Here is a 25,683-nt window from a genome sequence, read left to right as displayed (position 1 = left end):
ATAGGAAGTTGGGCACCAATATCACCTTAAAAGCATAATGCGATGAGTTTTGTTATGGGTTCACTTAAAACATATACCTAGGCAACTTCGCTTTGTACTGGGATGTTGTTTTGATTAGTTTATTGATTACTTTCATAAGGCTAAGGATACCGTCAATATCAATTCCAACTTACCATGTCATACTCAGTCTCTTTCCTGTAATATCACTTTCTTTATGAATGATGTGTTTCATTCACTTAGTAGCCTATAGTATGGTTAAACTATTATGGAATTTATGTGAATATTCCTTCTTAAATCTTTATTATGTTATTATCGTTTAAAACATAACTGCAATATTAAGAAATTGGTTTAAATAGGCTACTTTTGTTTTACAAACAATATAGATAATATCATACAGAGAGAAGCCATATAAAAATAACGACATAAAATTTCACGTTCCGGTTTAAGTTTGTACACCACTGTCTTCTTAATCCAACAGGCTGCTTATTCATATCTTATTCATATACATAATCCTTCCTTCTTCCATATCTAGCGCTTGATGCCCACGCACGACGTCAAGGTCAGAAAAATGCGCTTGCTTTGACATCACTGCTGTAGGCGACTACTTTAACACAGAATAAATTCAATCTAAATACAGAGTTACAAGGGTCAAGTGTTATTGTTCGTAATTAAAATCATTGTTAGTCAATAATGGGATGACGGAGGGAGAAATAAGTAATACTAAAATGATTCAAATGCACAGGATCCATTATAGGCCTACTATAGATAAATCCGAGATGTGTAATATGGACACATTTTACCGACTGGAGTAGATACGATTAGTTATTGCATTTTAAGCGAAGTGTTCTCGGTTGCCTAAATGTTTCGAAGAAGTAGCAACAGTAGGACCTTATTTAAGGTCGCTGCCAACCATAGAATTAATACAGCTTCGAAATTCATTGTGTGCGAAATATTACCGACGAATTGTGCCTGAATCATCCATCTGGGGCAGGTTACTTTACGTACAGTTGTAGTACGCATTTATAAAGGATGGATGGTAACCTCTGCACTAAAATGAAACTGGTAATAGATTATGAGGAGAGATTTGAAAAATCGAAATAAGTTTTTCTCTAACATTCACCGTTTTAGAGGAAATCCTTATGTTCCTATGAAGCATTTGGTAACATCACGGCTGTTGCAATAACTCTAGCAAGCGCGGCCTGCACTCCTTACTTCCCCCTCCCCCTCTGCTGTACTCAGTCGGTAACACGCGACGTGCATTGCGTTGCAAGATTTATTTAAACGATTTTCGATATTCAATTTAAATTCATACAGTAGCAAAACGGTTTAATTAGCAGAAAAAGATTCAGATTATTTTTACCTATATGTTTATATAGCAATCAGCCATTTTTCTCTCGAGCCATTACCGCAATAGAGCGCTGCAAACATTAGGTAAAGACTATTATTTCCTGCTTCATCGAAGGAAAAGTGTAATAAAAGTTTTGTTATATTTAACATGTAGAATCACCTCTTAAGTTTGGTGCAGAGATTACCACCCACTCTGTATACCTTTAGCCTTCATTTTAAGTGTTCGCAACAAACGCACGTAGCTCATTCGCCTCGTGCGCTAGATTAAATCAAATCGTTCTTGCCACTGCTCAGTGGTTACTCGTATACAGAGTGTTTCCGAGGTGGTGTTACTAACTTTCAGGGATGATGGCGAAGGGCACATGTATCAATTTCAGATAAGGAACCATGGTCCGGAAATGACTGAGTCGAAAGTTATGAGCAAAAATAGTTGTGTGGAAATGGAATTGTAATTTGGCACCACATGCCCTCCTTCCCTTAACTTTTGGAACAGTCGTGGAAAAATGGTATAGGTCGGACGTCTCTTACGTGGGTACTTCGCCCGATACAATCTGTGAGCTTGTCTACTGGTCCCATTGGTTCATCCGTATTCGAAAATCAGGTCTGCTTATTCCGCTCTCGTGTACTCCTCCATTTCACTAAGACTGATCGACTGGTCACTCCAACTTGTACATATACACTGCTGTCTACAGGACCGACCATATCCGTTACACATTACGCCATCTGCATTGCTTTAGTGTAGTTTCCAGTCCCCATACCTCAAACAGCGCAGTGAATGGAATACTGTAAGTAGACAATGTAACCAACGTCAGATGAATACAGCATGTGTAAGATGTATAGATAAATACACATAAATAAGGTGTACAGAGGAATAAAATTATTTTATTTCCACACAACTATTTTTGCTGGTAACTTTCGACTCGGTCATTTCCGGACCAGGATTCCTTATCTCAAATTGATATATGTGACCTTCGCCATCATCCCTAAAAGTTTATAAAACCACCTCGGAAACATCCTGTATAAAACAGTACAAAACATTGCAAGTCTTAATGAAAACAAAACTAGTTTATTTATTACATGCAATAGGAATTAAAAGCTCAAAGTTATGAATAAGAAAGTAATTTCTTTTCCTTTTTTTTTTAATGAGCTTTGATCTTTTTCTGAAACTTGCAGTTCTTTTCTATTAATAATACATGAATCTATATTTACGCCTCCATCCATACTAATTTCGACACAAAATTCGTTATGACGATAATATGTTACTACATTTACAAACTTTATACCTTGGCAGGTTCTTATCGTGTTAAACAACTGGTAGGAATAAAAAGCGCATTCATAGTATAAATAAATCAAATACAACCTACAATAAACGAATGGAACAACCGGGCCCAACTTCAAGATAAGCGTTCAACGAGACTTCTGCCATTGAATAGCAATTATACTTCTCTCCTCCTCTGACGCCTGTCAAACATTATGGAACGAAATATAGTAAGAGGTATACATGCAAGTGTTTTGACATTTGTTTAAGAAATGTTCTTATAAAACACAATATTCTATTTACTTTTCCCCTGAGTTCATAACATTGTGATAAATTTGACACGTATTTTAGGGTATTATGTTTCATGAATTGTCGTACTATGAAACGTCTGTCAGTTTAGACCAGGCCTGCACAAGGTTTGCGATCTCCGAATCGGCTCACAGCTCGCGAGCGGAATGCAGATATTGGCTGCGCTCTGTATAAGGGTGGACTGGAAGAAGGGATGATTTCGTACAAAATGTACACAAAAGGAAGTACTAATACGAATTCCCGTTCAGTGTTTACAAAATTATCTTGGACTATTATTAATTAAGAGACTTCGTGGAATTGCCACGAGAATCGTAAGGTTTACTACGCACGCGGTATAGACTGTATGGGAAGGGGACGTGCAGCGGATGGAGTAAACCTCTTATGTAAACACTGAGCAGTATACTACGGTTACAATAAAACCTGTATTCTGCATTCAAGAAATGTAATGAATGATAATTGAAGTAGGAAATGTCTAAACATGTAAATACACAATTATTTTATAGTGAGATATATTAACTCAAAATTTAATGTAAGATATTCACATCATCCTTGAATATGTGCATTGCAGTGAACAGTTACGTACATTTTGAGCGATTGCAAAGTGAACCTCCTCCGATGGTCACTCAAACAGTTTTTATATTGAGAAAATGTACGTTCAACATCACACGATGTAATAGGTGCATATTTTAAGAACGGAAAGTCACTACTTTTTAGTACACCAACTTCAGACGTCTTGTCGTGACCTAATAGTACATCATTTATAATACGAAGTTGTGAATAGGCAGAATTTTTAGCAATAATGTTTCTCTACTTACATTTCACTTTCACTTTTTCTGAAATTAGTGAATTATTATTTTAGATAACGGTTTGTGATACTTTATACACTATATTAAGGGCTTCTGAGAGTTGTAGTTTAGACGATTCTAACAGGGTGATGCTTTTGGACATGATTTTAAAATTAGAATAAATGAACAGAACACCTTCCAATAGCTGTTCAGAAGGCAATGATTTTACAGATGCAACAGCGGAACTGTCTGTGCTATCCAATGCATCAGTTACCTCCACTATTTTTCCGTAATATTTTGCATAATAATTAACAGCATCCAACCCCGTTTTCCAACGGGTCAAGACTGGCTGCGGGGGTAAGGGTATTCCAGGGGCAATTGTTTGGAACAGCAACACACTCATTGTAGTATGTTTGATTGAATTCTTGTCTGCACTGAACAAATGTTAAGCTTTGACTATTCCAAATACAGTAATGCAAAAATAAGTGCTTACATAGGTATACATTAGCTGTAGCTGCTATATCTATTTGGACCGGTCACAACTCTTAACATGAACTGCTTATACTACGAGACCGGGCGGTCGCTCACCTCCTCTATACTACCGTGCATCGGTAACCTGATTGCATGCTGCGTGTGGCAATTCAACGAAGTCTATTAATTAATAAAGAAATATTTATTTTACAGAAATAATAGCAACTCTATAGCTACTTAAATATACAACATCATGTTGTTATATTTTCATTTATCATTATATCAAAACGGGATTTTATGCTGTTGGCAGCCGAAAGGAACAGTACTGATCGTAATGAAACATCAGTTACAGATGTTCGATGCCTGCCTTTATTAAAGTTGATAATAGAAAACAGTTGCTCACAAATATAAATGTTGAGCCAAACATAGTAATCACTTTCACAGCCAGCCTGTGTAGTCGTGAATATTATTGCTGAGGTTTAGTCTTGTAAAACTCAACCAGTCTAGTAGTATTATTAAACCAGTCTTTAGCCCTTATTTTTTTTGCCTAAAAATAATTCTGAATATTGATATTGAGAATATTTTTACGTAAGTATTGTGTTTTAGTACATTATTCCCGATTACCTCTAAAAATATTTACAGTATACCCTTTATACTCTGTAGGCTATACTTTAATTAGTATCACGTAAATAATTTGATGAAGAAATATTCATCCTAAGAGAAAATACGTAATTTTAACAGAATTTTTTCCTTCATGCTCTTGGCCAGAATCATGGTAGAGATATATCTAGATGTTCGCCATGCCAAAGGGCTTAATTATCTAAAATATTGTAGAAGTTTAAAATTTTGAAACTTCATAGCGTTCAAATAGATTTTAAAAAGGTACTGTATCTTAAATATATCTTACGGCCGTTTCGAAGGTTTTACTGACGACCGCTGACGACGAAACAAAACATTTCACAACGATCGTACGATTTATTTAAGGTATCGGTACATTAACTTTATTAATATACTTTAACACAATGAAGTTTTAAAGTTTTCAAATTTTAAATTTATATCATATTTTAAATACTGAAGTGTTACACTGTAAAATGATTCGAAATCAGAAAAAAATGGTTAATTATGACTACTTTATTTTCACTAAATAAGTAGATACACAATACCAATCGTGAATTGCAGAAACACTACATATCCAGGCAAATCAGACTTTTTTCCGGTAAATATTAAAGAAATAATTTAAAGTTCATGTATGCCAAACAAAAGAACTTATTATTATTTTATAATAAAAAATTAGTCACTACAAAATATCAAACGCTTTTGAAGATAATCAGTTTTTTTTTTCCTGAAATATTTATTGAAATGGACATGTGGGGTTTCTGCAATTCACGATTCAGTTACAGTTCCAGTGTGTCACATTAAAAGTTACTAACAACCTGATTCATCTACAGATTGGCGGAATACCAGTGCAAAACCAGTACTTCACGGTAGTTGACAGCTGCAATGCCTCGCTCCAGGGAGGATTAGAAGGGATCATGGGAGTAGGCTTCTCTTCAACGGCTGAAAATTTTGTTAGTCTCTACGGCGAAACAGTTCAACCTGCTCCAGTATTGGTCAACATATTCAACCAACAACCAGACCAGGAGCAAGTATTCTCCCTCTACTTGTCAAAGTACGTACCAATTAACATTATGAAAATTGTCTCATGCATGGCATGTCTCATTCCCATCTCCGACTGTTGTGTGAAAGTAATGATTCCTACATGGTTTTCTACTGAAATGAAGCTTACATATGTCATAACTCAGCTTAATATTACAGACCGATTATTTAGACCTGACAGCTCAGCGACGCGAAAGAGGGGAAGTAATAGGAGTAGTGGGGAGAGTTGCGGAGTAGAGATAGGAGCGAGCCGTCAGTAAAGAAATGCAGTATAGCTTAACTGTACTGGAAACACAACGCTCTACCGCATGCGAGACATCCGATCGCTCTGAATCCAAGCGACTGACTAACCTGAACACCCCTTGGCGTAACTTAATGAACTCGCCTGACCCAGGCGCACACTGTCGGCGACTGTCAGGACTAAATAATCGTACTGTACTTATGGAAAGTATTAGAGGATAAAAAAAGTTAGTCGCCCTCGGTAGCGCAGTTGGTATAGTGCTGGCCTTCTATGCTCGAGATTGCGGGTTCGATCCTGGCCGAGGTCGATGGCATTTTAGTGTGTTTAAATGTGACAGGCTCATGTCAGTAGATTTACTGGCATGTAAAAGAACTCCTGCGGGACAAAAATTCCGGTACACCAGCGACGCTGATATAACCTCTGCAGTTGCGAGCGTCGTTAAATAAACCATATATATAAAGTTAACGAGTTCCTCATAACTGCAATAAGAAATGTATACAATGGTGTTATAGGTCTATCAAAAGTAAAAATGAGTCAAAGTCTTTCATGTGATATTTGGTTACAAAGGGAAAAAGATCTCTGCGGAGGTCGAGACGTAGATGGGATAATCTTAAAATGGATTTGAAGGAGTTGGGATAGGCCTATGTCGGTAAGAACTGGATTAATCTTGCTCAGGATAGGGACCGATGGCGAGCTTATGTGAGGGCGGCAATGAATCTTCTGGTTCATTAGAAGCCACTTGTAAGTAAGTAAAGGATTGCGACAAGATTTTAATATGTCTCCCACACTATTCAGTATGTCTCAGTCCGCAGCGAACAGCGGATCAGTATAGACGTGTGCGGAGGGAGCTCGGCAGTGGAGAAATATTGTAGTAGAGGCATTGACACCGATATCGCGTAACAGTGTAAAAATGGCGAATATTGAAGAAAATAGTCAAGCAGTAGTAAACCTTGAAGCAAACATTGAAGAGATCTACAAGAAGTTGGAAACGCTACAGATGGAAAACGATCTAATGAAAAATAAGGTGAAATATCTAGAAGAAGATCAGAGAAGAAAGAACTTAATATTTTTTGGAATCGAGGAAAGGAAGAAGGAACAGGCATTGGAAACATACGAGACTGTAATGAAAGTGTGCTGGGATTGGTTCAGGATTTATGTGAGTGATGGTCAAATAAGAGAAGCATACAGAATGGGGAAAAATGTAAATAGACCTATACTAATTAAATTCTAAAGTGTAATGGCAAAAGAAAAAATTTTGAGCAAAAAAAAGTACTTAAGAAACTCAAATATTAGACTGGAACATGATTTTGAATATGAAGTAAGATCCAGGAGAAGAATATTGATTCCTTTTATGAAGGCTGCAAGAAAAAATGGTCATTTCGCTAGATTATACGGAGACAAATTAAAGATAAATGGGCAGATGTTTGATGTGGAATTCTGCTTGGAAAATTTGAACCATAAAGAGTTAGGGACAATGAAAGAGGAAATAAGGAACATTATAGCAAAACATACGATGGGAGAACTATTTGAAAAATTAGAAGGTGGAGAGGTCATCACACAGGAAAGAATAGCAAGCGATGGAATGAACCAGTCAGCGAGTAACATGAACCAGGAAGAGAGGCCAGCGACCAGAGGAATGCATAGCTCAGCAACAGCAGCGGACGAAGATGTCAACAAGCAATTAAAGAAGAAACAAGAGACTTGCACTGAAATTATGATGACGACATCAGTTAGACAGGGAAGAACAGAAGGACGGCATACAGGAGCGAGAACAGTAAAAAGAGTTCAGTGAATCCAACTGGATGAACAAATATGGGTCAGCAATTACAGAAGGAATCGAGAGATGAAGAAGATACCAAGGTAAGAAGACACGATTCTACAAGAACCGGAAGGGATGAAGTAACATTAGGGACACCGAATAGAGGTTTGTCAGTGGGAAGAAGTAAGGGACAGAAAATTTATAACTTAAGAGGTTGGTGCATGAGTGGCATGAGTGACAAAACGTAAGAAAGTGACAAAGTGAAAAGAGTGATAGTGACAGAAAAGACGGTAAGGCAGGGGAATAATGGTGAAAAAGGATAAGATACACGTAATAACCAGAGAGTGATAATAAGTAAGTAGTGATACAAATATAATAAAGAAAGTGGGAATGGAAAGGTAATGAAACGGTAGAAACTGCTTCGTCTGAAAATATGCAGATTAGATTAATGGGAATAAGTGGTTAGTGAATAGTAGTGATTCAAGTGAATAAATAAGTTAACAACTATGGAAGAGTTCAAAAATATAAACAATGTTCGGACCAATTAATAAGAGATTGAGAGAAGTCATTGTTTAGTTAAATGAGATTAGTAAGAATAAGATAGATAACTAGGAAAGGGAAGGGTAAATATAAGAAGAAGGGAGAGAAACAGAGGTGAGGAACGTGATAGAAAAGTGATCAGGGTCATTTATATGTAATAGCCGGAGGTTTAGAAAAAGCGTAAGCAGAAAATCATGTATCCAAGGGAGTGATGGCACTGTATGCAGAAATGTGAAGAGCCATCACGACCGATGTAAGCTGGTGGAATAAATATATCATATATCATAGGCTATATCATATATTCAGTATACCGGGTGAATCTTCTCATCCTACGGATTAAGAAGTTATGGAGTACCGGCGTTTTACAGACTATACCGTAAACACAGTCCCCTTGCGTCGTATAACTTTCGGCCGAATTGACTGCTACGTACCGCACTGAACACGAGCGGCTGGAACCACTTACTTATAGGAAAATTCTATGTCTAGAATGTTCTACGCATTCGGACAGAAAACATGCTTTTCTAGAACGTTCTCGAAGCACAGGTAGATAATGACAAAAAAGTATGTATCCAGAGCCGTGATTTGAACCCTGACCTGCACCGGGAAACCCAACGTGTTAACCGTTGTGCTCTCACAGCACACTAACACAGGTCGACATCGTAGCCTTATCGGACGGGCTGGTAAATGCGATGTGAATACCTGCATTTCACATCGTCTGTAAAATGCAGGTTTGCCTAGTTACAAATCCGCAGGATGAAAAGATTCACTCCGTATATTTACAGAAATCACAAAAAACATAGATGAAAAAATAAATAAAATGGTAGTAGGCCTACCTATTGGAGAAGGAACTTTACACACATTATTGTTTGAGGATGATCAAGTAGTATTAGCAAATAAATACGAAGATACAGAATATTTCTTCTTTTCTTTATCTGTTTCTTCTTTGCGAGTCTTATAAGTCAGTGCTCGTAAGTGAGGGATAATTATTTCGGATCACACACTACACACAGTCTCCCCTGGTCAGGGATAAGTTCGACGTAGGGACCACCTCCTAAACACATTACAAACGTACACACACAGATACATCGAAGAAGATGGAAAGTAAACTCCAATCTGGAATTTGTTTTTGCGAGTGGGGAAAATCTCGGAAAAAAACCCACACTCAGATCGGCCGCTGTCGGAATTTGAACCCGGACTTCCCGAATGCAAGTCCAAGACGATACCACCTCGACCACTCCGCTCTGTGATACAGAATATATACTTAGGAAATTGGCAGAAGAATATCACAAGTAGGGATTCAAATTAAATTTGATATATATATATATATATATATATATATATATATATATATATATATATATATATATATAGGATGTGCAGGACACAACAGAGAATTAGTTTTCAACTTAAGAGGTCTCATTAAAATATGTAATGAATTTGAATATTTAGGGTCAAAATTAATAAGGAAGACAGGCAAGATGATAATATTAAACATAAGATAAATAAAGGGAGAACAACAACACATAACAAGGGAACCGTTCCAGGCAGTGTAGCTTGAATTTAATGAAAATGCATACTTAAGCTAATTTTCCTTCGTTAAGAAACGTGGTGATAGTCGTTCGTTTCACTTTTTCCAAGTGAGCGCAAGAAGCGGCATAAGTAGCATAGATTTTCAAGTCATATTTCATAAATACCTGTTACTTTCTTTTTTAATTGTACAAGAAAAGTGTAACATGAGGTGTTAGACTATTTTAATAAACAGAGTATTTTTCAACCGTCGTAAAAGATTTAAATCATTGTTTTGGAAATTGATTTCATCAATATGATCAAGAGCTATCGATAATTGAAAATAACAATTGAAGCGTTGGGGCGAATAACGATCTATGTTACAATTTTTTAAAATTGAGTTTTTAATGGAATAATGCTCTGTATGGTATAGTCTTACACAGCTGTCACAAAAATTGTTTTTCAATATCTGTATCAGCGGCGCTTCTACACGAGTTACAACCATGAATTTCCTGGCTGGAATAACGGTATATGTCACTAGTCACTTCTAGCGTATCCAGGTGTTTACATCGTATCAGGAGTTATTGCACGAGAGTTTGTTCTTTTTACGAATACTGGGTACTTGAACTCTGTGTATCGGATGACTTATTACGTAAAATGAACGACTGCATGATAGTGACGATTTCTACGATAGATATTGGCCGGCTAAATAAATAAAAAAGTATCCAGACAAATTAATATTAATAAGTGGAAAGATGTGTCACGAAAGTCGCTGAGGGATAGTGGTCTTGAGTATACAACAAGGAAGACGAAGTCGCAAGTTAGTGCGAAAGATCCTCCAAGTAATGCAAGTTTTTGTCTGTTATTTTTGCAGTATTTTATTAGTTGTATTTTAATTTACACTTTATCTGTTGTTAGTCGGTCTATGTTGTGTTTTATCACCATGGTTTATCTTAGAATTTTATCAAGGTATTTCGTTAAAGGAACAGATTTGTAGAAATTCTTGTCAAGAGATATGCTCAAAGCTTGCTCTTCATGTCAGAAAGGAGCTGTTTAAAAAGTATTATTCTCTTACAGTCAGCATTTAAAAACTGTGATTGTTATTGTTTTCATCTATACTAATAATAAATCTGTAGCCAAAATTTTTCTGGTAATTTTCATTTTCCAAAAATAATTGGTATTAACATGTATAATTAACCATCCTGAAACCGAAAACCGCTTTTTTGACATTTTTGTCTGTCTGTCTATCTGGATGTTTGTTACTTTTTCACGCGATAATGGCTGAACCGATTTATATGAAAATTGGAATATAAATTATGTTCGTTGTATCTTAGATTGTAGGCTATATGCCATTCAGAATATTCTATTTAAAAGGGGGTTATAAGGGGGCCTGAATTAAATAAATCGAAATATCTCGCTTATTACCGATTTTTATGAGAAATATTACATGACAAAAGTTTCTTTAAAAACGATTTCCTATTAGTTTTAGTATATGCAAAATTTTGATAGGACTGATATTACTATGATGTACAGAAGTACATAATATTTCCGTGCAGGAATTCTGCAATACCATATGGCGAGATATTTCTGTTTTAAAATAACAATGCTTTTTATATCTTGGCCACGTCAGATTAGCCACGAATATAGCAGTAATAAAGATAAAACAAATGACCCTGCATTTATTTAAGGCGGCCTTAGAGTCCTTGGACAACAATCGATTAATATACGGTTAATATGATAACGTGTTTATAATATATTACATATTATTATATTATAAAAAGAGAATGTTTGTGTGTTTGTATGAGGCAAGCTCAAGAAACTATTTAATAGATTTAAATAATTGTTTTATCATTGGGAAGTATAGTTCCTTTAGATGGACGTAGGCTTTATGTCATTACAGAAGCTCATGAGTGAATCGAGGACTGAGCACAAAAAATGCATATAAGGTAGGACTAAACAGAATCTTACGTACAGAAAACTTTATATAATATCGACACTAATAAATTAGCTAATATGTACTGCAGTTAAATTTAATGCTATTTGTAGGTACCGTATTGAAATTTGATGTCTGATTTGTGTTGCGTTTTTTATGAAAGAATGAAAGCCAGAGATGGAATAATTTTACAAATATTTGTGGCACATATTAAGTATTAATTATTCAGAAACATAACTACGTATTTTTCATGCTTAATTACGTATTTGGGTGAGCCACGGTAATGAATATTTAATAGGTAACAGTTCTATGTAGTGCACAATACTCCATATTGAATAATTAACAAACCAACACCTTTAGCATGACTTGTGGTTTGTAGGCCATCTCAAACCCCGAACTCCACCCCTCTGAGCGCAAGAGCTTATGTACTTGATCAGTTACAGCCGAATGTTACAATAAAAACAATTAACAACATAGGCATTTCAGTAATAACGTCATACAATACCACATGAAACAATGAAGCAGTTACATAATTTAAATACGACTATTTGGTCTAGGAAGCGTCCGTTTTCGTTGCAAGAATAATCCGTTTAACATGTTTGTAAATTAGTCTTGAATGCGTTGCGCTCCTGGAAAAGTTTTTCTTCCTGAGATTCAAGAGCCCTCACAACCAATTAAAAACTTAGGTGGTACTTATAGCAGTACATCCGTTATCAACACACGTTTTAAATAATATAGGGCAGTTCAACACCTTATTTCAAATGGTATCGTTTGGTGACAAAACCTTCTTCCAGCTGAGAGTAACAACCTTCAGTTCTTACAAATATATTCTATTTCAGACGCTGTTAGGTCTAACATAATACCAAGCTTAAAAGTAGAATTAATCGAACAACTCCATAATCTATTGTATGGTAATAACAGTTACATTCATAGTTCTAAACACAACTTTGAAAGTAATTCAGGAGCAAACAATTTATAATTGATAATAAATTAATTGTTAACCAACAATAACGAAGCTCTGTATTTGGACATAGGCTATAAAAGATTTAAGTCAATGTTATGTATTTATAACAAATGCAGCGAAGCGCGCGGGTACGGCTAGTTATTAATAAAATTTATACTTAACAGATAAGCCATATGTTGGGATGGATACTGAATATTCGGGACAGGGGTTCAAATTCCAACTCCCAACAATTTCTCAAATGGAATATTTAATTGTCTTTATTGTTACAACTTATTGTTACTGTTACAACTTTCATTAATTTAATGGTGTCCCTACATCTCAATACTGCAGTTATTTTCTAATAATAGTGTTATTATTTGATGAATAGGCTATTGTATGTTTATTCATAATATGACATTCAGTGTAACTTTAATAAATTACATGGAGTTAATTCATATTAATAAGTATATACCATTTAAAAATAAATGTCATAATCATTTTGTTCATAATTTAACTTTTTAATTGATTTTGTAAATTTCATAACATTCTGATTGTATAAAACTGTTTATTGTCTTTATTCCCCAGTAGCATTTCTGTGGAGTTAAAAATGTTACAAACTTCAATGATGTGTAATATGACTTTCAGTGAGTTACAATTGTAGGCCTATACTTTGCTTAGTGTACAAAACATATTGATGGAATAACGATCTATGGTGCCCTTCCGACAGCAAATTTATGAGCGGAATTACAATGTAACATTATTGGTTCTCCGGCACAATTAGAAGATTGTAACATAGACCGTTATTCGGCCCAACGCACAGTGGGACGGATTGCGATTCTAGCCGGAACAAAATCTAATATTGATAAATTCCTTTCGAATCGTTGAAAATAGCTAAATGAAGGTAAATTATTATGACATTTGATGAAATATTTGTATGAGAATTATTATTTTAGTATAGAATGCCTATTTATTAAAAAAAATCGTACAGTAACAGAAATTGCATACAACTAATGCAAATAAAAAATTAAAGTAAATAGAAATTATTTTACAGACTACTATGAAGAGAAAAGTAATATATATATATATATATATATATATATATATATATATACATATATATATGTAGTAAATTTTATAACTTAGGGGAGAGTCGGGTAGTATCGGACAGTGCGTTTCTTTCATCTACCACCATATGGTAGTACCTGAATGACATGGTTACGTTTCTCTATGCGACATCACAGAAACGTAACCATGTCAATCAGGTACTATCATCGTGTGGTAGATGAAAGAAACTCACTGTCCGATATTATCCGATGTCCGATACTACCCGACTCTCCCCTATGTTTAGAAATCTGAAGCGTCTGTTGTATCTCCGAAGTGTCGGATCCGCTAGCGCTCCTGTCGTCCTCATCTTGAGGTTGCAGTTGAGCAGTGCTGTTTTTGGCACTCGCAGGTGGTACTTGTAGTAGTTTAATTACCTCAAATTACATTTTTGATTTTCTTGTATTTGGATGTCGATTGATCTGGGATATGATGGGATCAGAAAATACTAACAACATGTGTAGGACATCCAAGTTTCTCTCACGAAGACACTTCCTAGCGTGGTCTAACCTGTACTTTTGTAAATGTTTGTGTCTTGCCTCTTGAGCATCTTCAGATAACATCCCAATAGGAGGTATCGCAGTTTCTGGAATTTTTCCTACATGTAAAAGTATTTTATGCACGCTGGATGGCATGTAGTACCATGGATATATCTATTGTACATATAAATGGGCTGTATCATTGGTGTACTTCTCAAACGCCTCTATATACAGTATATTGAATATCCACATGAAATGGTGCACAAAATTACAGACAATCTGGGAATGAGGTCTTACTAATGCTCGTAATATTGGCTGTAATTTGTGGGTTTTCAAAAAAACCAACGTGCTATACTGCCATCATTTGATGTCCCAGGGCCACCAGATTTCGGTTTGTCAATAAGAAGACCTAATTGAGAGCAAAATCTAGTAATAAGCCCCTGTTTTCTAGCTTCAAAAATATCTTTGTTGTTGCCTCTGACTTGCCAAAAAGAATGTTTTTTTTTTTTTAATAACCCTTTTTGCGGTGACACTGCATCCAACGTCTGTTAAAATTACTTCGAATATTTTTCAAGATATTACGAATTCACTTCTCACTATTAGAAACACATGTTTCAATACATAATTTATTCAAAATATATCTATATAGTTCATCCAAGTAGCCACTTTTATTGGCAAGTATTGGAAATAGATCACGGCGCGAAATCACCGGTAGCGGTTCCGAGTCTGAAAAAAATTAATCACATTCAAGGCGGTCAGTAGGAGCAAATGAAACTAGGTTAGTCTTAAAGTGCACATTTAAACCTACATTCTGACATAAAAATAAATGTGACTCTGTGTGATTCTCCTATTATAAGTCAACGTTTACTTTGAGAAATAGTTTTAAAAAATCGCATTTCCCGCCGTTAAGTTAACATGCCGTTTCTAAAAATTCAAAGTTATTATGAACATAAAATTTACATAATAATTATCTATCAACCTTGTTCTTCATTTTCCATTTCAGAATCACAAAATGTTTCATTCCCAGATCACAGAAAACAAGCTTGCTTCTTACACTATTTCAGCGTGGCTGAGCAATAAAACTGATTATGGAGGGGAATCCTCGTCAACATCATTGTGTGACGTCCGTATGTTAGTGTCAAAGCTTCTTTCTCATAGATAAGCATTCTGTGCTATATATTAGCAACAACGCATAAAAATGAGAACATGTGAAAATTGATTTTGTTCCGGCTAGAATCGCAATCCGTCCCACTGTGCAATCCTTAAATTATACAATTACAATAATTCAATGATGACAAGATATTGTACGATAAATACAATATATATACAGAGTGTTTCAAAATTACGGGGCATAATTTCAGATATGTATTTCCCACATGTAGACAATCAAAATAGTTCATTACAACATGTGTCCGGAAATGCTTCATTTCCGAGTTATGGCCTTCACAACATTGAAATTCACCGGAACGTTTTTCTTTCCGCAGGTCATTGTCATTACAGAAGATGTTCAAAATGTCCACATCCTGCTTGAATACAGACCTCACATCGATGTCTCATTGACCTGCGAACACGATCCCAAACTCCAGTATTATTGCGTATGTCCTCAGAACATGCCACAATTCGATTCCGAAAGGATTCCAAATCAGGCACCGGAGACGAATAAACCATGATTTTAAATGGCCCCACAAGTATAAATCGAGAGGGTTCAGATCAGGTGAGCGTGGAGGCCAAGCAATTGGGCCACCTCTACCTATCTATCGATCAGGAAACCTTCGATCCAAGTACCGGCGAGCCGTACGACTGAAGTGTGCAGGAGCGCCATCATGCAAGAAGTGAATGTGTTGACGATTGATCAGTGGAGTGTCTTCTAAAACATGAGGTATGGTGTTTTCCAGGAAGTTTGTGTACGCCTGCCCCGTAAGTCTGTTTACAAGTACATGGTGTCCAACTTACCGATCACCAATGAAACCGGCACACATGTTGAGGGAGAACCGCACCTGGTGATGAGATGGAACAGTTGCACGTGGGTTTTCATACGCCCATACATGCTGATTGTGGAAATTTGTTATGCCATCTCGTGTGAACTGTGCTTCATCTGTAAATAATACGAAGGCAGGAAAGTTCGGATTTACACCACACTGCTGCAAGAACCACTGACAGAACCTAACTCGTGCAGGGTAATCTGCTGGTGACAGGGCCTGTACACGTTGCAAATGATAAGGATACAATTGATACTCTTCCAACAGTCTTCAGACAGTCGTATGAGGAACATTGACTTGCAACGCTACCCTTCGTGTGCTGATAGAAGGAGTCATGTTCACAGATTCCAGAATCTCCTCCTGTACTTCTGGAGTTGTAGATCTTGGTCGTCCCCTTCCCAAACCAGGAGAGTTAAATTTTCCATACTCGCACAGACGGTAATGGAGACGTACAAATGTCTTCCGATCTGGACATTGTCGCTGTGGGTACCTCTCCTGGTACAAACGACGAGCCAGCGCAGCATTGCCGTCCGCCTTACCGTACATGAAGTGTATCTCTGCCAGCTCTTGATTTGAATACATGTCGCACAGTCTAACGCCTACACAACACTGAATGTAACCTTCGCCTCGGAATAAACTGTCAGAGTGCCCTCTTAATGTCTCCTTTGACGCAACGACCTGCGGAAAGAAAAACGTTCCGGTGAATTTCAATGATGTGAAGGCCATAACTCGGAAATAAAGCATTTCCGGACACATGTTGTAATGAACTATTTTGATTGTCTACATGTGGGAAATACATACCTGAAATTATGCTCCGTATTTTTTAAACAGTCTGTATATATATATATATATATATATATATATATATATATATCTCAAGATTTACTTACTAAAATAGTAACAAAAGGTTTATGAAGAGGTATAATTATACTTATTTCGGAATTATTTTTCTTCATTTCATTCTTCCAGCATTCTTTCGTAGAAGCTTAACTTCTACTGTTAATAAGGGTGGTCATAGTGACCCTATAGATATTCACTGATACAATGATTAAAACTCATATATTTCTACAAGCTCCCCTTTGAAAAGAATACAAAAAACTTGAATTATTATACACTATTTTTAAAACCAGTAATATTATAAAGTATATTAACCCTTTGCAGCACAATAGTAATATGCGTTACAAGAGCGGTATGTTGAAGTTTTCATGTTCGAGGAAAAGTTTGAAAAAGCGAAACGTAGTTGAGCATAACTATATTGAACGTCTCTAAAAAATAATATGTTAAAAGCCTAAAGCAATAAAATCAATATGTCACTTAAGCGGTAAGAAGAGGGAAATTGTTATGTGTGTTAGGTTGGGAATACTGAATGTGGAATTTTAGACTTTCCGCGGATTGGTTTTGTGCGGAAACCAAGCAAATACGCACGATCTCGCACAAATGTAATTTTTATACAGGGACATCATTTTATTTTTACTTCAATTTTTATTGTACCTGAGTTTTTGAATGTACTTCACTCCCACCCCTTCTACTAATGAAGTTCCAACTCCACACAGAGCCAAGACAGCAGATAGTAAGCAGTACTGAGTTACTGAGTATATAGTACGTTCCAGAAATATGTTCGCGTTTTCCAGTGACGAAAGAGCTTTCAATATTGAATCATATTTTCGCACAGGTACTGTCCGTTTGCCTACGTCGCATCCCGATTTCCCCCACCTGCTTCTGCTCGCCCCTCTGTAAAAGCTGGGCTTTCTTAGCTCTTTTCTGAAAACATTAATTTCTCTTAGGAATTGGGCGTTTACGTAATATTATACAGCTGTTTAATTTAACTTAAATAAAAGGGCCTCGTTAAGTAATTAACTGTCACGTGATTTCCTCCCTTCCTACAATCATGCGGCATAACCACTTGGACGGACAGTAGATAGCATGTCTGAGTAATTTTATATTGTTGGGTCGGGCAGAAGTGAAGACTGAATTAACAATACGTAGAGTAGGTATAGAATTATTTCAACATGAGTTACTAGTACGAAGGACGAAACTGGCAATTGGAATTAGATGCAATAGTCTATAGTGCGATAATATGCACAAAAGAACTGAAGCCTGTATCGAAATGAACGGCCACCATTTTCAAAATTGTGTTTAAATATTCATATTATGATTATTTTTCAATTTAACTTCTTTCTCTATATTGTACGCTAATGTGCTGTAGACAGTATACACTGCATAATGAGTACGTTCGCATGGATAACTCACTTCGTGAGTAAAAACACTTATTCTTAATACAGTACTATACTTTCATTAAAGAAAAACCTGATGAAAATTATCAAACTCAAAATCGCGATATTTCCTAGTTTACGTAAATGGTGAACTACTTTTCTTCCTTCCTATACCTAGTAGAGTGATTTGTGTTTTACGCCAGTATCATCGAACTCCAGTCTTGGAGGGGGGAGCAAGCGGTGTTTCCGGTTCTCTAAAGGTATAGACAGGTTAATATTAAAAATGTTAGTAAAAATAAAATGATGTCTCTGTATTTTTCATATCATGGATCATAAAAAAGCTTCGATCAACTTTTTTTTTCACGATTTTAACTCTGCACACAATTTAAAAACACAGATGGCACCTCTATGTATCCTCAAGAAGCCGTTCCATGGTAGAACATCTGTGCTATAATTATAGATAAAGAAAGAAAACTGTGGTTCTTCTGAACAACCACTATACTGCAAAGGGTTAACGAAAATATTATTTACATATGAAGAAACCGAGACTTAGTTATAGGCTAAACTAAAACACAGGCAAAACATAAAAAATTTCATACAACACATTCTAGAGGTGTGGGAACAAGGATTTTCAAGACTTACTAAGTGTAAAATGTCAACTAACATAAAATATTTACATATTTGAAAATGTTTTGGTAATTTTTTCATATTTCTTCAAAATCTTCACTACTTTTTTTTTCATATGGTGCATGATTTTTTCTCCTCCATTAACATTCCTGCACCTATCACTCAACCGAGCTTTCCAAACATTATAAGTATACAATAGAGACGTTTTCCAGAAAACACTTCAAAATTCCAAGTCACTCATTGCACTAACTCTCCGGATTCCCTACGCCTAGGGCAAATGAAATTTTCAAATCCCCTTTAGAGCCATTGAACTCGTAGCATTAATGAATTCAAGAAGCCAAAACTAAAAGTGATTCGTATTCCTATTTGCTCATTGTTTCTAATTCAGTGAAAGTTTTTCAATGATGTGATTTCTGCTTATAATAAGTAGGCTGTAAATTAATGTTTTAAGCGAGTTTCAACTGTTAATTTTGTTGTCTGTATATTCTCGTCCTTTTACATCTTCATAGGTGTTCCAACGTAAAAAAAACATAAACTGACACAAAGTGTAATTTTTGTTGGAAAAGTCGGCCTTGTTAGCGCAGTTGGTATAGCGCTGGATTTCTACGCCCGAGGTTGCGGATTCGATCCCGGACCAGGTCGATGGCATTTAAGTGTGCTGAAAGGCTCATGTCAATAGATTTACTGGCATGTAAAAGAACTCCTACGGGACTAAATTCCGGCACACCGGTGACGCTGATATAACCTCGGCAGTTGCGAGCATCGTTAAATAAAACATAACATTTAATATTTGTTGGAAAATACAGAACTGTTACCTACTGAAACCAATGTTAGTCCGGCCAATATAATAACTTCTCTCCCGCTCTCTCTCCCTTTTCCTCTCTCCCTGTCTCTCCTTCCCCCTCTCCCTCCTTCCCTCCCTCTCTTCCCTAAAGCACTGACTAATTATGCAGATTTATTATATTTTAATTGGTAATATATTAGACTAAATGTAGACGGAATTATTAATCTGTAAAGGCTTATTTTGTAAATAATAATGTAAACCTCCTCAAAGTGGTTTAGGAACAAGATATTTTAGCACAGATATGTTTATTTCTATTTTCATGTTTTGCTACAATAAATTTCAAATTTTAACAAAATTTTATTCATGTTGTGCCGGTCTCTAGTTATAACTCTCGTAAATATATTCTTTCAGCGATGATAGTCAAGGTCAAAGCGAGCTAACTATTGGAGGTATCGACCCGAAACACTACACAGGAAATCTGGTGTTCGCAGATCTTGTTCCCAATTCATTCTCTCTTGTGCAGCAGTGGCAGGTCAACATTCAAGGGTGAGTTAACACATACTACTGCCTACGTTCATTTTACACCAAGCATCCACCAGTGTATTTAAACAGTCGAGTCAGTAAGTTACAACTCAAAGTAGCGACCTACATTATTGAATGAAGTGGCTAAAGCTGCCACCGCTAGATGGAAGTGTTATCCAGATTTCAAAATGATCGCTGTGCTCACAAGTGGCACAAGCGAAACAAAGAATCTATAGTTGCAAGTTGGCAACATCTCTGCACGAGTTTACCATTGTCCACCAGCGCTCAGTTGTGCGTTTTTCCTGGGCAAATGTTTTGATCGCAAAGCATATTCATAAAGAAATATTGCCTGTATGGTAAGCATCACCTGTCATGTTAAGCTGTTTACTTATTGGGTACACAAGATCACTAAAGGGCGGACAAGTATCGAACACCGAATCATTCGACCACCAGTGTAGATTTTCACGGAGGTAAATGTTCAGTAGTTTGGCAACTTGATCCCAGCAGACAGGATGAAGGTGACGATGTACTAGCCCGGACAGTCACAGTCACAAGTGATTGTATCTTGGGTGCATCATTAACCCGGGATAAGAGTGTATCGATGCTCGGACTATGCAACTGCTGCTTCTTTGTTTCGTTTTTTGTGCACATCCATAATACTCTTATCAAGCGGTTGTAGCTTCAGGTGCTTCATTAAAAACTATAGATTGTCATTTCAATACAATTTTTAACTTTCTTAGGCCCGGTTTCTTCAACCATTGTTAAATTATAACAGTGTGTTATTCCACTTTAACTCTAAACTTAACAGTTGAAGCATTTCTTCAATTACTGTTAGTACTAACAGGCTATTAAAACCCATGTTAATTTAACTGTCCAATTTCATGCAGTTAAATCATTTTTAAGTCTCTGTTAGCATAGAAGTATTCAATATGGCTGGTGCGTTAGATGCTGAACTTTTATATCTTGATTATTTATAAAATGATATCCATGAATACATAAACAGAGCAGATGATTTCAGTGATTTGATAGAACAGATGTTCATACAAAGGTATAGGCTACTTTTTGCCAAGCCTCACTTTTCGCTTTCAACTTAAGCCCGGTTCAGACGGTGCGTGCTTCTGTGATGGATTCCAAGGTGGCTACGCGGATGGGTCGCCTGCGTGGTCACTCACCGGAAGTAATGCGCTCTGGTGGCTCCGTGGATGGGTAGCTTGCTGGATTTCGAGGGTAGGTTCCTTGCTATTTTTCGTGATGGTTTGCAGGCTGGAAACCAAAGATGATCATATAGTATCACCACTGAAACCATGTCGCCATGTTCGTTGTTTTCCAACTAAACCTGTTTTTTTCTATATTCTTTAGTTTCTAAGAAACAACACGCTACTGTGATACAGCGACGGAAAGAAGCATAATTCAAACCTGAGAGAATAGAAAGACTTCTATTCTCTCTGGTCCTAACAGAATAGAAAGACTTCTATTCTCTTTGAATCAAAGAACAGAAACAAGCGAGAATCGCAACTGTCAGTGTTCAGAAAACAGAATTGAGCCTATACTTGATTATAGGTTATGGTTAAACTCTAGAATCTCTGGTCCTAACAGAGAGTTAACAAACAGAATGTTAAAATGTGAAATATAAAGTTCAAGAAACGCAATATTTTTAACAGCAATTTATACTTTTAACTTACAGTTAATTAACGCAATGTTAGGAGCATTTTAACAAAGGTTGAAGAAACCGGGCCTTAGCCTCTCTCGTAAGCTAGCAGTTAAGATTTTTACTTGCTGTAGCATTATAAAATTAATCACTTTTCAAATCCAATAATCCTCGTCACTATTGTTATTATCATCCCTGATGCTCTAGGATTCTTGACCTACTATAGTTGGCTACTCCAGAGTTTAAGTTGTCTTCCTATATCCCATTTTCCAGTTGAATTATTAGATTAAATAATGTCGGCTTTTCTACCCGCTATTTCAATAGTTTCAGTTAATTTTTTGTGAATGTAAATGAAATTAGTGAAATGAGAACTTTCAGCATAATATCAGCTGCCACGGTAACAAAACTTTGTGTCGTATAGAGACATTACTGGAAATAAAATTATAAAGTGACTGCTCAGTCTCGAGAAACTTGTGAAGAGAAAGACGAAGGTGTTGTCAATGTGTTGAAAACGCAAAGAAGGTTCAACTATACAACAGTGGAGATAGGTTATAGATATTAAAGATACGTCACATCTTGAAAGGCCACATACATGAGATATTGAGAACATTCAGAGAACTCTGCAAGAAACCCCATCAACCAATACATGAAGATTGTCAGAAGAACTTGGTCCATCGAAAGCTATAGTGCATAGTCATATCAAAACTTTCAGGAAATCATACGGAAATTGTCGATGTGTGCCACATGAACTAACACCAGATCAAGCTCAGCAGCAAGAAGATACCTGCTGTCAGCTTCTCATAATTGCCTGGATGAGAGATTTATTAAGAGAATAGTGACATGTCATGAAAAATGGGTGTACAGTATTATCGCAACTGTACCACCAGAAACAACGGCTGAATCCCAATCAACCAGCTAAAGCAGTTGTTAAACGAGTAATGTTATATACCTGCTGGAATTATAGGATACACTTTGAACTCGTTCCAAATGGACAAGCTATTGATGCTCAGTTATATTCTGACCAACATGAACGAGTTTGCCCTGTTTAGCTGACAGATATCTGACATTGATTAATCTAAAGCTAGTTCTGTTGCAACGAGACAATGCAAGACCTTCCACATCTGAAATTACCGGACACAAAAACCCAGGATCTGGGAGCAATCAAACTCCTGCCACATTCAGCTTACACCCCTGATCTTGCTTCTTCGGATTACCATTCCTCCTGATACATGACGTATTTTCTGCGGGGAAGGGACTCTCAGAACATTGAGGAAGACCATGTTCGTATCCGCGATATTTTCGCGTTAAAAATGAAGACTGGTACCATTAAATTGAATCATGACACTGACTGAAAGATGGATCAACACCATAGAATGAAATGGTGTCTTCCTTGAAGTTTAAACGACTATCAGTAAGTGAAAATTTGTTTAAAAAACATTAGGTCTACTTATGAGAAAGTATCTATATAATTAAACATATGTGTCTTAGTAATCTAGAACTGTTCTTACATAATAATAATAATAATAATAATAATAATAATAATAATAATAATAATAATAATAATAATAATAATAATAATAATAATGGCTTTATTTAACCTGGCAGAGTTAAGGCCGTAAGGTCTTCTCTTACACTCAACCACGATTAAAACTTGCTTACATATTTGAACAAACAACTAGATCGGAATTAAGTAATTACATACTGATACGATTTAGGTACATAATGAGATCAAAACAGGTAGTTACATAAAAATTTACCTCATAAAATAAAAATAAACATAGTGGAATACAAATTAATGTTGTTAGAATCAAATACGAATCACACAAAAACAGAAGCCGATAATTCAATTAAAAAAATACACAGTAAAAATAAAAATAAATACATTGGAATACATGTTAGTATTAGATTGCATGTAAGTAGGATTCACATAATTAAACCAGAAACCGACAATTGAATAAAATATACACAATAAAAAATAGACTGATAATAAAAAATAATAATAATAATAAAACACAGTGGGATACATATTGTTAAGTGATAAATAAACACAATTTACATGATTACACAATAAAAATAAGAAACAAAAAATAAACATAAATACAGTGGAAAACATTGCATGAAATATTTGCAACGCGTTAGGTCTGGTAACTCATCATAAGATATTTTTCTAATTTACATTTAAAAGAAATTAAAGTTCGGCAGCCCTTGACTTCAGGCGGCAGAGAATTCCAGTGACGAGAAGTAGCTACAGTGAAAGATGAAGAATAAAGAGATGATGTGTGGAGTGGTATTTCTAGCATGTTATCATATTGTGACCGAGTATTTAAGTTATGATAACGAGAAAGATTGTGGAATCGGACAAATAAGTAAGAGGGAGCAGAGGTGTGCAAAATTCGGTATAAGAGAGAAAGGGAATGTAACTTTCTCCTCTCATTTAACCTGAGCCACAATAATTTATCGAAAGAAGGTGAAATGTGATCGTAGTAGCGGACATTACAAATGAAACGAACACACGCATTATGAACACGTTGCAGTTTATGGGATAAATCCACCCTAAGATCACTGAATAAAGCGTCACAATAATCGAAATGTGGCGTAATAAGAGTCTGTACAAGCGTCTGCTTTAATTTAGCTGGATAGTGGTACAATCTTTTTAATGAGTGAAGAGTGGAAAATACTTTCTTGCATGTGTGTTTGATATGCGTCTCCCAGGTAAGGTTAGATTCAAAATGAACTCCCAGGTTTTTTGCAGTTGAACTGAATGGAACGATCGCTTTATTCAGAGTCACAGGAGGAAGATTCATCTTATTAATATCGGGGATTAATCTTTTATTCGCAAATAAGATAGCCTGTGATTTATCTGTATTTAAGTTAAGTCCGAATTGTTGAGACCAAGATGAAAAAGATTCGAGATCTTTATTGAGTCTATTAATATAGTCACTTAGTTTATCAGGACTGGCGGAAATGTATAATTAAACGTCATCTGCACAAATATGATATCTGCAATGTTTAAATGACTTAGCGATATCGTTAATATAGAGACAGAAAAGCAGTGGACCCAATACCGAACCCTGGAGAAATCCTGACTCTACTGTCTGCCAGGAGACTTACGTGAAGTCTACAATTTCTTATTTTGTCTAATTTTAATTTCTCTCTGATTTCATTATTTTTGTGTTTTATAAGTTACTGTATTTTATAATTCGCCCGAGACCGAATGGTTCCTCTCTCTGCTTTCCACCGTGGTGATCCGAGTTCGATCTCTGTCTAGATCGGGATGGAATTTATGCAAAAAGCGAGTGCTGAAGGGATTTTCTCGGGGTTCTCCCATTTCTCCTAACCAGTTTTATCATCTTTTCACCAACACTCCAGGTACACCCTTCACTTTGTGAGGTCCCGAGTCAGGTCCCCAGAACAAAAAATGGCTGGGAGTCGCACACACTAGTATTTAAAAAGGACTATTTTTATAACGTATTTTATACTACGCAAACCCTCTGAGGAATTTTATTTCTTTTTTTTTTTTTACATTATGGTTTCGGGTTGGTCTTCATTATCCACGTTTTACTTCACTATAATAACACTGAC

The 25,683-nt window shown here is 36.1% G+C and overlaps 2 protein-coding genes across 2 annotated transcripts in view; one reads left to right on the top strand and one right to left on the bottom strand.

The window, feature by feature from the left end:
- The window catches only part of LOC138706225 (fatty acyl-CoA reductase wat-like), a 335,996-nt gene that overhangs the window by 161,279 nt on the left and 149,034 nt on the right, over nt 1-25,683 (bottom strand). The gene's annotated exons all lie outside the window — the stretch shown is intronic.
- LOC138706223 (cathepsin D-like) overlaps nt 1-25,683 on the top strand; it is a 40,655-nt gene that overhangs the window by 3,639 nt on the left and 11,333 nt on the right. The window contains exons 5-6 of the mRNA XM_069835263.1: nt 5,619-5,839; nt 20,343-20,477. Of these exons, the coding sequence (XP_069691364.1) occupies nt 5,619-5,839; nt 20,343-20,477 (356 nt within the window). The remainder of the gene's footprint in view (nt 1-5,618; nt 5,840-20,342; nt 20,478-25,683) is intronic.

This window comes from Periplaneta americana, chromosome 9 (assembly GCF_040183065.1).
Source record: "Periplaneta americana isolate PAMFEO1 chromosome 9, P.americana_PAMFEO1_priV1, whole genome shotgun sequence".
NCBI classification, from domain to species: Eukaryota; Metazoa; Arthropoda; class Insecta; order Blattodea; family Blattidae; genus Periplaneta; species Periplaneta americana.
This window is presented reverse-complemented; position numbering and strand designations above follow the sequence as displayed.